Source organism: Heptranchias perlo, chromosome 1 (assembly GCF_035084215.1).
Source record: "Heptranchias perlo isolate sHepPer1 chromosome 1, sHepPer1.hap1, whole genome shotgun sequence".
NCBI lineage: Eukaryota > Metazoa > Chordata > Chondrichthyes > Hexanchiformes > Hexanchidae > Heptranchias > Heptranchias perlo.
This window is the reverse complement of record NC_090325.1, coordinates 158,077,805-158,090,775: the sequence shown is the minus strand read 5'-3', so window position 1 is coordinate 158,090,775 and position 12,971 is coordinate 158,077,805. Positions and strand designations below refer to the sequence as shown.

The window sequence follows — 12,971 nt, the reverse complement described above, 5'->3', positions numbered from 1 at the left end:
TTACCACATTTCCGAGTTTCATGTCATCTGCAAACTTTGAAATTATGCCCTACATACCCAAGCTTAGGTCATTAATATATATCCAAAAGAACAGTGGTCCTAATACTGACCCCTGGGGATCACCATTCCCCCCAGGCTGAAAAACATCCATTCACCATTACTTTCTGCCCCTTAGCCAATTTTGTATCCACGCTGCCACTGTCCCTTTAATCCATGGGTTTCAATTTTGCTTACAAGTTTATTATGTGGTACTTTATCAAATGCCTTTTTGCAAGTCCAGATAGACAACATCAACCGCACCACCTTAAACAACCCTCTCCATTACTTCAAAGAACTCAATCAAGTTAGTCAAACCCGATTTTCCTTCAACAATTCCGTGCTGACTTTCATTTACTAGCCCATATTTTTCCAAGTGCCAATTTATTTTGTCCCGGATTATTGTCTCAAAGTTTCCCCACCACCGACTAACGGCTGTAATTGCCGGGTTTCCTGCTCCCCTTTTTTGAACAGGGGTGTAACATTTGCAATACTCCAGTCCACTGGCACCGCCCCCATATCTAAGGAGGATTGGAAGGTTGTGACCAGAGCCTCTGCAATTTCTACCCTTACTTCCCTCAGTATCCTAGGATTCATCTCACCTGGACCAGATAACTTTTCTACCTTGAGTACTGACAACCCTTTAAGTACCCCCTCTTTATCTAATTTTATCCAATCCAATATCGCTACTACCTCCACCTTTACTGCTACATTGGCAGCATCCTCCTCTTTAGTGAAGACCAATGCAAAGTATTCATTTAGTACCTCAGCCACACCCTCTGCCTCCACAAGAAGATCTCCTCTTTTGTCCTTAATTGTCCCCACCCTTTCACTATTTATACGTTTCTAAATGACTTCTGGGCTCCCTTTTATGTTAGCCGCTAATCTATTCTCATACTCTCTCTTGGCCCCTCTTTTAGATCTCCTCTGTACTTTCTGTATTCAGCCTGGTTCTCTACAATATTATGAACTTTACGTTTGTCATAAGCCTCCTTTTTCTGTTTCATTTTAATTTCTATATCTTTAGTCATCCAGGGGACTCTTAACTTTGGATGGCCTTCTTTTCCCCCTTGTGGGAATATGTCTGCTCTGTACCCAAACCTTGAAGGCCTCCCATTGTTCAATTACAGTTTTGCCTACGAATTTTTGATTCCAATCCACCAAGGCAAGATCCCTTTTCAACTGACTGAAATTAGCCCTCCTCCACTTAAGTATTTTTACTTTGATTGCTCCTTGTCCTTATCCATAATTATTCTAAACCTAATGATATTATGATCACTATCCCCCAAATGCTCCCCCACATTCCTCAGAACCAGATCCAGCACTGCGTCCTTCCTTATTGGGCTGGAAACACACTGATCAAGAAAGTTCTCTTGTATACATTTCAGGAATTCCTCCCCCTTTTCACTGTTACTATCCCAATCTATACTGAGAGAATTGAAGTCCCCCATTATCACTACTCTATAGTTCTTGCATCTTTCTGTAATTTGCCTGCAAATTTGCTCTTCTATCTCCTTCCCACTATTTGGTGGCCTATAGTTTACAGCCAGTAGCGTAACAACTCCTCTATTGTTCTTTAATTTTAACCAGATAGATTCTGTCTTTGACCCCGCAACTACATCTTTCCCTTTCAGTGCTATAATAGTTTCTTTGATCAATATTGCCAGCCCCCTTCCTTTCTTTCCTTCCCTATCTTTCCTGAATATAAATATTAGTGATAATGGGGGACTTCAATTCTCTCAGTATAGATTGGGATAGTAACAGTGAAAAGGGGGAGGAATTCCTGAAATGTATACAATCCTCTGATAAAATTGTGTTTCTCTCTCCACAGTGGCTGCCTGATTTTTTCCAGCATTTTCTGTTATTTTTCAGATTTCCAGCATCCGCAGTATTTTGCTTTTGTTTTAAAAATAGTTGTTGTGGTACTTGGAATTGCATTGTGCCAAATTCTTAAGTTCCAAAAATGTTACATTACCTATTCCAGATAGGGTCCTCCTTATTCAACCACCACACACAAATAGGGTCCCATGGGAGAAAAACAAATACACCGGAGGATACTATCCCTTTAAGAAATTTATGACAATCTAGGTCAGGTGATTTTCCATCACGCTGCAGTACATGAGCAGGAATCATTGCTGCATGGTAGAAGAAGTGTAAACGGCAGCTTTCTTCCTTCTGGTACCCATTGTTCACCTTAAAGAAAGTTCCACCTAAACTATTTTACCTGGAATTTCCATGGGGATTCTTCCGTTTCTTCAGGGTTTTTGCCAAAATTACAGCAGGAGATTGGGGAATCTCTACAGAGATTCTACCACTTTAAGAAGCAGTTGGTTCTAAAGTGGACTATATTCAAATTAAAAATTCTTTAGTCATCGGGGTGAATTTCCTCATAGCTTCTCCCGCTATGTCACTAACTTCACCAGAAGTGCGACAGAAACCCTGGTTTACACATGTAAATGGGGTTTCCGCCACACTTACAGCAAGCAAAGTTACAGTGGCAAAGCGGGAGAAGCTCCAACAACACTAATAGTCCATGAAACTAAAAGGAAAATGATCAAGGAAGTTATGTTGAACCTTTATAAAACACTGGTTAGGCCACAACTGGAGTATTGTGTCGAATTCTGGGCATCGCACTTTAGGAAGGATGTTAAGGCCTTAGAGAGGGTGCAGAAAAGATTTACTAGAATGGTTCTGGGGATGAGGGGCTTCAGTTACATGGATAGATTGGAGAAGCTGGAGTTGTTCTCCTTACAGCAGGAGCCAAAAAAGTTAGTATAATTACATCTGCAAGACGAACCACCACATTCCTTTGTAAGAAGGATTTCTTGTGTCAATGTTTTTATCCCCCCAAACTGCTTCTATTATGAAATCAGGATTGGCAAATCTGGTGATTCAACAGTCAAATCCTGCTGACATATTAAATTACTCTAAAACAATGCAGTACCTGGAATAAGCTTTCTTCTAGCCATTGCAGCAGCTCTGTGTGATTCATATTCTACAAACGCAAATCCACGATTCTTTGTCTTGTCAGTGGCACTGGGGTAGACAATGACATCGACAACACCTTCAGTAACCTTCTTCATCTCTTCCAGGATTTCTTCCTTTTTTTTCTCTTTTGGAATTGCACCAATGAACAATCTGCAGTTGTCCAAGCTAACACAAACACCAATAAATTTTCCAGGTCGAATTTCATAATTGTTAAGCATTTTGATTGCATTCTGGGCTTCTTCTCTTGTAGTATACATAACAAAAGCATAACCTCGATTCTCACCACTAAATTCCATCATCAGTCTAAACTCATAAATTTTCCCTGCTCTCTGGAAAACGGGTACCAGTTCATCCTCATACATGTCTCGTGGAATCTTTCCTACAAAGACTTCACATCCACGAGGTGGTGGAGGACCTTCCCAACCTGTAAAAAGAGAATGTTTTTAATCATTTGGCATCGTCAATAAACTTATCAGTATGGGATTAAGTAACAGATTGTACTAAATGTTCTGATAATAAAGTACACAATTACAAGATTAGTGATAGCGATATAAAAATGGATTACATTTTTAATGTCACAAAAATTCAAATTGAACATTTATCTATAGTAAATCGTATCTGAATAGAATCACAAAGATAAATTTACATACAAAATAGCTTATATTTGTTTTGGTGTGTGTATTCCTCAAATTATTTTGACCCTCTTTCTCTGGTCCCTCCAGGCCAGGCACTAATTGTAACTAAAAGAGTGAGCAAGTGACCTTTGAGTTCTCCAAAAATGCCATCCTGAAGCAGCCATTAGGAATGCATATAGAAGCCTGTGTGGGAATTTCATAGAATCATAGAAGTTACAACATGGAAACAGGCCCTTCGGCCCAACATGTCCATGTCACCCAGTTTATACCACTAAGCTAGTCCCAATTTCCTGCACTTGGCCCATATCCCTCTATACCCATCTTACCCATGTAACTGTCCAAATGCTTTTTAAAAGGCAAAATTGTACCCGCCTCTACTACTGCCTCTGGCAGCTCGTTCCAGACACTCACCACCCTTTGAGTGAAAAAATTGCCCCTCTGGACCCTTTTGTATCTCTCCCCTCTCACCTTAAATCTATGCCCCCTCGTTATAGACTCCCCTACCTTTGGGAAAAGATTTTGACGATCTACCTTATCTATGCCCCTCATTATTTTATAGACTTCTATAAGATCACCCCTTAACCTCCTACTCTCCAGGGAAAAAAGTCCCAGTCTGTCTAACCTCTCCCTATAAGTCAAACCATCAAGTCCCGGTAGCATCCTAGTAAATCTTTTCTGCACTCTTTCTAGTTTAATAATATCCTTTCTATAATAGGGTGACCAGAACTGTACACAGTATTCCAAGTGTGGCCTCACCAATGCCCTGTACAACTTCAACAAGGCATCCCAACTCCTGCATTCAATGTTCTGACCAATGAAACCAAGCATGCTGAATGCCTTCTTCACCACCCTATCAACCTGTGACTCCACTTTCAAGGAGCTATGAACCTGTACTCCCAGATCTCTTTGTTCTATAACTCTCCCCAACGCCCTACCATTAACGGAGTAGGTCCTGGCCCGATTCGATCTACCAAAATGCATCACCTCACATTTATCTAAATTAAACTCCATCTGCCATTCATCGGCCCACTGGCCCAATTTATCAAGATCCCGTTGCAATCCTAGATAACCTTCTTCACTGTCCACAATGCCACCAATCTTGGTGTCATCTGCAAACTTACTAACCATGCCTCCTAAATTCTCATCCAAATCATTAATATAAACAACAAATAACAGCAGACCCAGCACCGATCCCTGAGGCACACCGCTGGACACAGGCCTCCAGTTTGAAAAACAACCCTCTACAACCACCCTCTGTCTTCTGTCGTCAAGCCAATTTTGTATCCAATTGGCTACCTCACCTTGGATCCCATGAGATTTAACCTTATGTAACAACCTACCATGCGGTACCTTGTCAAAGGCTTTGCTGAAGTCCATGTAGACCACGTCTACTGCACAGCCCTCATCTATCTTCTTGGTTACCACAAACCCCAAGAACTATTTATAGTGTGATGTGAAGCAACCTTCCTATCTGTATGCAAAAGTTGAATGAATGAAGAACTTTGTTCCCCAGAATAGTGGATTCATGAAATATGCCCCCAATTGTTTTCCTCCATTAGATGACAGCAATAACTTATCTGTACATAGAAAGATCAGAATTCAAAACTTGCCTTCCGTAAAAATCTATTTCGAATGCTACATTCTGGAGCCCATCCCCCTATTTGCAGGGAGATGGGTGCCAGGATGTAGCATTAGAAAGGAGAAACAAGATGCACAAAGGATTGGGAGAGACAGATGGCACTAGATTAAGAAATAGTACAGTAATAGACGGGATCAAGAGAGAATACAAGGAGGTCTAAGATAGGTTTAGTGTGCATGTGTGTAAATGCATGAAACGTGGTAAATAAGATTGGTGAGCTGCAGGTGCAAACAGCCACATGGGAATATGATGTAACGGTGATAACGGAGACCTGTCTAAAAAGGGCAGGACTGGGTGCTAAATATTCCTGGATACCAGGTGTTCAGGAAAAATAGGGAAAGAAAACGGAAGGGGGGGGTGGTGGTAGTATTGGCTAAGGAGAATATTGCAGTGCTAGAGAGAGAGGATGTCCTTGAGGGGTCAAGGACAGAATCTATGGTTAGAGTTAAGAAACAATAGAGGCACCATTACACTACTGGGTGTATTCTGTAGGCCACTAACAAGTGGGAAGGATAGAGAGCAGCAAATTTGTAGGGAAATTACCGAGAGGTGCAAGAACTATAGAGTAGTGATAATGGGGGACTTCAACTATCCTAATATAGACGGGGATAGTAAGTGTAAAGGACAAAGAGGGGGAGGAATTTCTGAAGTGTGTTCAGGAGAACTTTCTTGATCAGTATGTTTACAGCTCAATGAGGAAGGTGGCATTGCTGGATCTGGTTCTGAGGAATGAGGTGGGTCAAGTGGAGCAAGTGTCATTGGGAGAACATTTAGGAAACAGTGATCATAAGGTTTAGATTAGTTATGGAAAAGGACAAGGAGCAATCTAGAGTAAAATCTAGAGGGCCAATTTCACTGGGTCCAGGTACATTGGAATCAAAGATTGGCAGGCAGAACTATAATCGAACAATGAGCGGCCTTTAAAGAGGAAATGGTTCGGATACAGTCTGAGTACATTCTCACGAGGGAGAAAGGTAGGGCAACCAAAGCCAAAGCTCCCTGGATGAAAATAGATATAGAGTGTAACAGGAAGCAGAAAAAGGGGGCTTATGACAGATCTTAGGTTGATATTACAAATGAGAACAATGCTGAATATAGGAAGTACAGAGAAGAAGTGAAAAAGGAAGTAAAAGATGCAAGAGATGATGAGAATAGACCGGCAGCTAACATAAAAGGAATGCAAAGTCTTCTAAAGGCATATAAATAGTAAACAAGGAGGGGTGGGACCGATTAGGGACCAAAAAGATCAACAGATGGAGGCAGAGAGCATGGCTGAGATACTAAATGAGTACTTTGCATCTATCTTTACCAAGCAAGAAGATGCTGCCAAATTCAAATAAGAGGAGCTGGTTGAGATACTGGATGGGGTGAAAATTGCTAAAGAGGAACTAGAAAGACTGGCTGTACTTAAAGTAGATAAGTCACCCAGTCCAATTGCAGAGGTGCTGGCCATAATCTTCCATTCCTCCTTAGATATGGGGGTGGTGCCAGAAGACTGGAGAATTGCAAATATTACATCCTTGTTCAAAAAAGGGTGTAAGGATAAACCCAGCAACTACAGGCCAGTCAGTTTAACCACGGTGGTTGGAAAGTTTTTAGAAATGATAATGTGGGATAAAATTAATAGTCACTTGGACAAGTGTGGATTAATAAAGGAAAGCCAGCACGGATTTGTTAAAGACAAATCGTGTTTAACTAACTTGAGTTTTTTGATGAGGTAACAGACAGGGTTGATAAAGGCAATGCAGTTGATGCTGTGTATATGGACTTTCACAAGGCTTTTGGTAAAGTGCCACATAATAGGCTTGTCAGCAAAATTGAAGCCTATAGAGACAGCATGGATACGAAATTGGCTAAGTGACAGGAAATAGAGAGTAGTGAACGGTTATTTTTTGGGCTGGAGGAAGGTATACAGTGGTGTTGCCCAGGGGTCAGTACTAGGACCACTGCTTTTTTTGACATATATTAATGACTTTAGACTTGGGTGCACCAGGCACAATTTCAAAATTTACAGATAACACAAAACTTGGAAGTGTAGTAAACAGTGAGGAGGATGGTAATAGACTTCAAGAGGACATAGACAGGCTGGTGGAATGGGCGGGCACATGGCAGATGAAATTTAACGCAGAGAAGTGAGAAGTGATACTTTTGGCAGGCAGAATGAGGAGAGGCAATATAAGCCAAATGGTACAATTCTAAAGGGGGTGCAGGAACAGAGAGACCTGGGGGGATAGGACCGGTTGAGAAAGCATACAGGATCCTGGGCTTTATAAATTGAGGCATGGAGTACAAAAGCAAGGCAGTCATGTTGATCCTTTATAAACCACTGGTTCGGCCACAGCTGGAGTATTGTGTCCAATTCTGGGCACCACACTTTAGGAAGGATGTGAAGGCCTTAGAGAGGGTGCAGAAAAGATTTAGTGTAATGGTTCCAGGGATGAGGGACTTCAGTTACGTGGACAGACTGGAGAAGCTGGGGTTGTTCTTAGAGCAGAGAAAGTAAAGTAAAGAGGTCCCATTAGCGGAAGGGTGAACAACCAGGCAACACAGATTTAAGGTAATCGGCAAAAGATCCAAAGGCAACATGAGGAAAACCCTTTTTAATGCAGCGAATAGCTATGATCTGGAACGCGCTGCCTAAAGGGTGGTGGAAGCAGATTCAAACGTGGCTTTCAAAAAGGAATTGGATAAATACTTGGAGAAAAAAATTGCAGGGCTACGGCAAAAGAGCTGGGGAATGGGACTAACTGGATTGCTCTTACAGAGCCGGCACGGGCTCGATGTGCCGAATGGCCTCGTTCTGTGCTGTAAACATTCCACGATTCTGTCCAACAGGTCTATGCCGGTGTTTAGGCTACACACAAGCCTCCTCCCACCTTAATTCATCTCACCCCAATAACAATTCCTTCTATTCCTTTCTCCCTCATGTACATATCTTGCTGCTCCTTAAATGTATCTGCTATTTGCCTGAACCATTCCACGTAGGGGGCATAACCTTAAAATTAGAGCTAGGCTGTTCAGGTATGATGTCAGAAAGCACTCTTCACATGAATGGTAGTGGAAATCTGGAACTATCTCCCTCAAAAAGCTGTTGTGGCTAGGTCAATTGAAAATTTCAAAACTGAGATGGATAGATTTTTGTTAGGCAAGGGTTTTAAGTATTAAGGAACCAAGATGTGTAGATGGAGTTAAGATACAATCAACCATGATCTAACTGAATGGTGGAACAGACTCGAGACCTACTGCTGTTCCTATTTGGTAGCGAGTTCCACATTCTCACCACATTCTTTCGAAGTAAAGAAGTTTCTCCTGAATGCCCAGTCCATGATGATTTTACTCTCATCCAACGTAATGGTAAAGGTCTTACAATTGGCTTCAGCACCCTAGGTTAGGGTGCAAAAAAGAAATTGTGAAAGATTCATGACCCCACAGCAAAGCACGCTAGTGCGGACATTGGACGAAAACAAGAACCACTTTAATTTGTTTTTGCAGTGTCCATAAATTGCTATAAAAGACATGTGAGCCTCCAATCCATATGGCAATTCATCAAACTCTCACCATAACTCTAGCAGGAGTCCAGCGGAATAGCGAGTTCTGACTTTACACAAGTTTCCAGTGGCCTTATATAGAGCCAAAGGCATTCACTCTATGCCAGGGGTTCCTGCTACTTGGCCCTAATAGAACCTGGCGGATGTTTGGAGCTTGGTACATTGAGTGAAATCAGACACACCAGCCTCCAGAAGGTGCAGGTGTACCACAATGGGAAGGGTGGGGTAGGGTGGTCTAGGCCTGGGAAGCAGTCTCTGCTTCTTTTAAATGTTGGGCCTTTGAAGCAAAGTGCAGAAACACAAGTTTAGTTAAATAAAAATATTGAAAGGTATTTTCCTCAAAGACTGTAAACAATAAGCAATTTGTTTGCCTGTCTTGGCATTTGATAAACCACACATGTCCAGCATGTTAGGAATTCTCTGGTCCTTTTAGCTATGATCGAAGAGTGATTAAACTACAAAGGCAAAGACACAGGCAGATGGTCAGGTCCAGCAAAGGCTGCAAGGTTATAATGCAGGAGAGTAGTTAAGAGTCCTTTTATTTCAGTCAAGCAAGACAATCGATGTGAGGAAGTGTGGTGTATTAATTATTTTATATTAAACAAAGAAAACTTGAACTGATGGAACTAAATAAGTCTGATTATAGCTGTTATAGTACGTTCACTCGCTGTGAAATAAAACAGCTTAATGATTCTATCTGAATCATAGAATCATAGAAGTTTACAACATGGAAACAGGCCCTTCGGCCCAACATGTCCATGTCGCCCAGTTTATACCACTAAGCTAGTCCCAATTGCCTGCACTTGGCCCATATCCCTCTATACCCATCTTACCCATGTAACTGACCAAATGCTTTTTAAAAGACAAAATTGTACCCGCCTCTACTACTGCCTCTGGCAGCTCGTTCCAGACACTCACCACCCTTTGAGTGAAAAAATTGCCCCTCTGGACCCTTTTGTATCTCTCCCCTCTCACCTTAAATCTATGCCCCCTCGTTATAGACTCCCCTACCTTTGGGAAAAGATTTTGACTATCTACCTTATCTATGCCCCTCATTATTTTATAGACTTGTATAAGATCACCCCTCAACCTCCTACTCTCCAAGGAAAAAAGTCCCAGTCTATCTAACCTCTCCCTATAAGTCAAACCATCAAGTCCTGGCAGCATCCTAGTAAATCTTTTCTGCACTCTTTCTAGTTTAATAATATCCTTTCTATAATAGGGTGACCAGAACTGTACACAGTATTCCAAGTGTGGCCTAACCAATGTCTTGTACAACTTCAACAAGACATCCCAACTCCTGTATTCAATGTTCTGACCAATGAAACCAAGCAAGCTGAATGCCTTCTTCACCACCCTATCCACCTGTGACTCCACTGTCAAGGAGCTATGAACCTGTACTCCGAGATCTCTTTGTTCTATAACTCTCCCCAATGCCCTACCATTAACGGAGTAGGTCCTGGCCCGATTCGATCTCCCAAAATGCATCACCTCACATTTATCTAAATTAAACTCCATCTGCCATTCATCGGCCCACTGGCCCAATTTATCAAGATCCCGTTGCAATCCTAGATAAACTGGCCTTGTCTTACCAGTTGTTTTCTCAGTCCATCTTTCAAAAGATTGAACAAGCACGTACAAAAGTCACGAATATCCAGTTCAGATGGCAAGGCATACTACTGGTACACTGCTGGGTTACGATATTATATAGTCAGATATTGGCAATACAGGCACACCCCTAAACATAAGACACCCAGACCACTTACTGGAGTAACTAAGACCATGATACCCAAGAGAACATCTAAGGTAAGATCCTAAATGTGTAACAGGTGCCTACATCATTTCTCTGGGAGGGGAGAAACCAGTTCGATATGCACCTGTAGTGGAATGGGCTCTCATCAGCCCCATACTAATGAGGTGCCCTCCCACTAAATCCACATACTCCAGCAGAGTCAGTGCTGGAGGGCATCAGTAGGCGCAATCCCAGCGTATCTGCCCGAACGTGGCCTAGGTGAGCTCAGGTGCTATTATTTATATTACCATTATATTTATTCAAGATTATTGTTGCTATTATTGTATGTTCAATTTGATACCATTAAATGCTTGGGTTATTAAAATTAGGCTACCATGTAAAGTTGTAGCTAAAATCCTTCAAGAAATGCTTTCATCTTGAATTATCTATGCCTGAAATTTCCATGGAGGTTCTCTGAACTTTTGCCATTTATGATATTTCTGCAAGGTTTCTGCCAATCTTCTATTGAAGTTACGGCAGGTTAGGGAATCCTCACAGAAATTCTACCTCCAGTTTCTACGTCTCACCCTTACCTGGTGGTGGTCCACCAAACTTTCTTTGTCCATTTTCTTGTATCATGGTATAACCTGTCTGTTCCATCAAGGCAAGTAGTGCTGCTTCATTCTGGGTCACAGAACCAAGTCTATTGGAACCATTTGTCATGTCCAGGCTTTCAGCTGTCATGGTCACAAGCAGTACTTTAAATCTGTATTAGAAAACAATAATAAAACATGTTTTGTTCCACAAAATGTCTGCATTATAAGGTTTCCTGTGTTTGACTTGTACATGCTATAACTTAGATGAGTGTTAGTAAAAATAAAACTTTTGCACTTCTAAGCTGACTAGAGAAGAATTTGTATTATCCTACACTTGTGGATTGAATATAGGTGGTTTATTTATGAATCCAGCATTATGTTTTGACTTTTAAAATTATGTGAACAAAGATATATGGATGTCAGTGTACATAAATCGCTGAAGTGTTTTAAATTGTCCTCTCTGGTTACTGACCCCACAGTCAGTGTTACTAACTATAGCTTAAGGGACACTACTGCAGCAAGAACCAAAAGACATGGTTCGAGAAAATTTCCTGGTAAATATATTGCACACCAGTCAGCCTACTTTGACTCCTAACACACTAAGGGCGCACTCACACAAATGTCTCAGTGTGAAGCAATCGCACTTTGCACTGATGAGGCAGTTAAAGTGTAAATTGTATGACAGGAGAGATGCCCATAAATTACTGGGCATTAACAGGTAGCTTGCTATTGAAGGGGGCAGGATTTCAGGTGAGCCCATGAAGAGATGTTTCATCTCTTAAAGTGAGATGCAACCTTTTACAATGAGGATGTCCTTCATTTTAGCTGCAAAGTTGGAGCACAGAATAAAGAATTGATATGGTACAGACAAGGATGCCAAGATTTTCATGCTGCCCTGGAGATTTTCATTGAGCAAGCAAGCAGGAATATCCTCTTCCCCTCCAGCGCTACTACAGTAAAAAGGCAAACACTACAGAAGGCCTGGAGGGAGGTAACCTAGTATGTCAAAGCAGTCAGCTTCACCCCAGAACATGGGTGCAATGCAGAAAAAAGTTTAATGACCTGACACACTCACCGTGTAAGATTTACATCTTTCACTGTCTCCTTCTCTGCATCACGTCTTGCCACAGCATTTCCCCTCCTTCTCCCACACATTTCCATCCCACTCTCCACTTGCTTCTCTAATTACCAATGGACACTAATCTAACTCTCCTTCTAGCTTCACCTGTACTGTTATTAGTCGCTGTTGCTCTCACAGCAGGCACGTGCAGCATATCGTCGTCAACTGGCTGCACACGGAAATCAATGCACTCTTCTTGTTTCTGCTAGGAAATATCACCATTCTGCCAGTCTCCTGCTCTGTGACACCTCTCAATTCTGCGCACTGCATGTTACCCTCATCATGCATACAACAGCAAGCCTCACATAAATTCACAAGCTTTTGGTATAAGCTCCCCTTCTTTTTACAGAACAAGATGTGGCATGATAGTCATAAGATAAGAACAAGAGGGCCAGCCTCCTTTCAGGTCCTCATATCCATGGAGCAGGAGAATCTGGCCATTGGCTTCCCCCTCACAGTCGAGGATGGGGAGGCAGGAGGAATGGAGCAATGGGAGCTCTGTCTTTTTCTCTTTCCTTCTATCTTTCCTCAATGTACATCTCTTTCAGCAAGCAAACCAAACCGGTAATGTCAAACTACTCCACGTCTGAGGCTTCCTAACCTCCCCGTTACTTGCTATTCATTGTTCCTGTCTTTAATTTGCAGGTTCTTCATAAGAATAGGCCCCTGCTATAAGA

At 41.8% G+C, this 12,971-nt stretch overlaps 1 protein-coding gene across 1 annotated transcript in view; it reads right to left on the bottom strand.

Moving 5' to 3' along the window:
• The window catches only part of rbm46 (RNA binding motif protein 46), a 50,603-nt gene that overhangs the window by 29,888 nt on the left and 7,744 nt on the right, over positions 1-12,971 (bottom strand). Inside the window, exons 2-3 of the mRNA XM_067970158.1 lie at positions 11,172-11,344; positions 2,981-3,448 (exon numbers count right to left, since the gene is read on the bottom strand). Of these exons, the coding sequence (XP_067826259.1) occupies positions 2,981-3,448; positions 11,172-11,322 (619 nt within the window). The 5' untranslated portion in view covers positions 11,323-11,344. The remainder of the gene's footprint in view (positions 1-2,980; positions 3,449-11,171; positions 11,345-12,971) is intronic.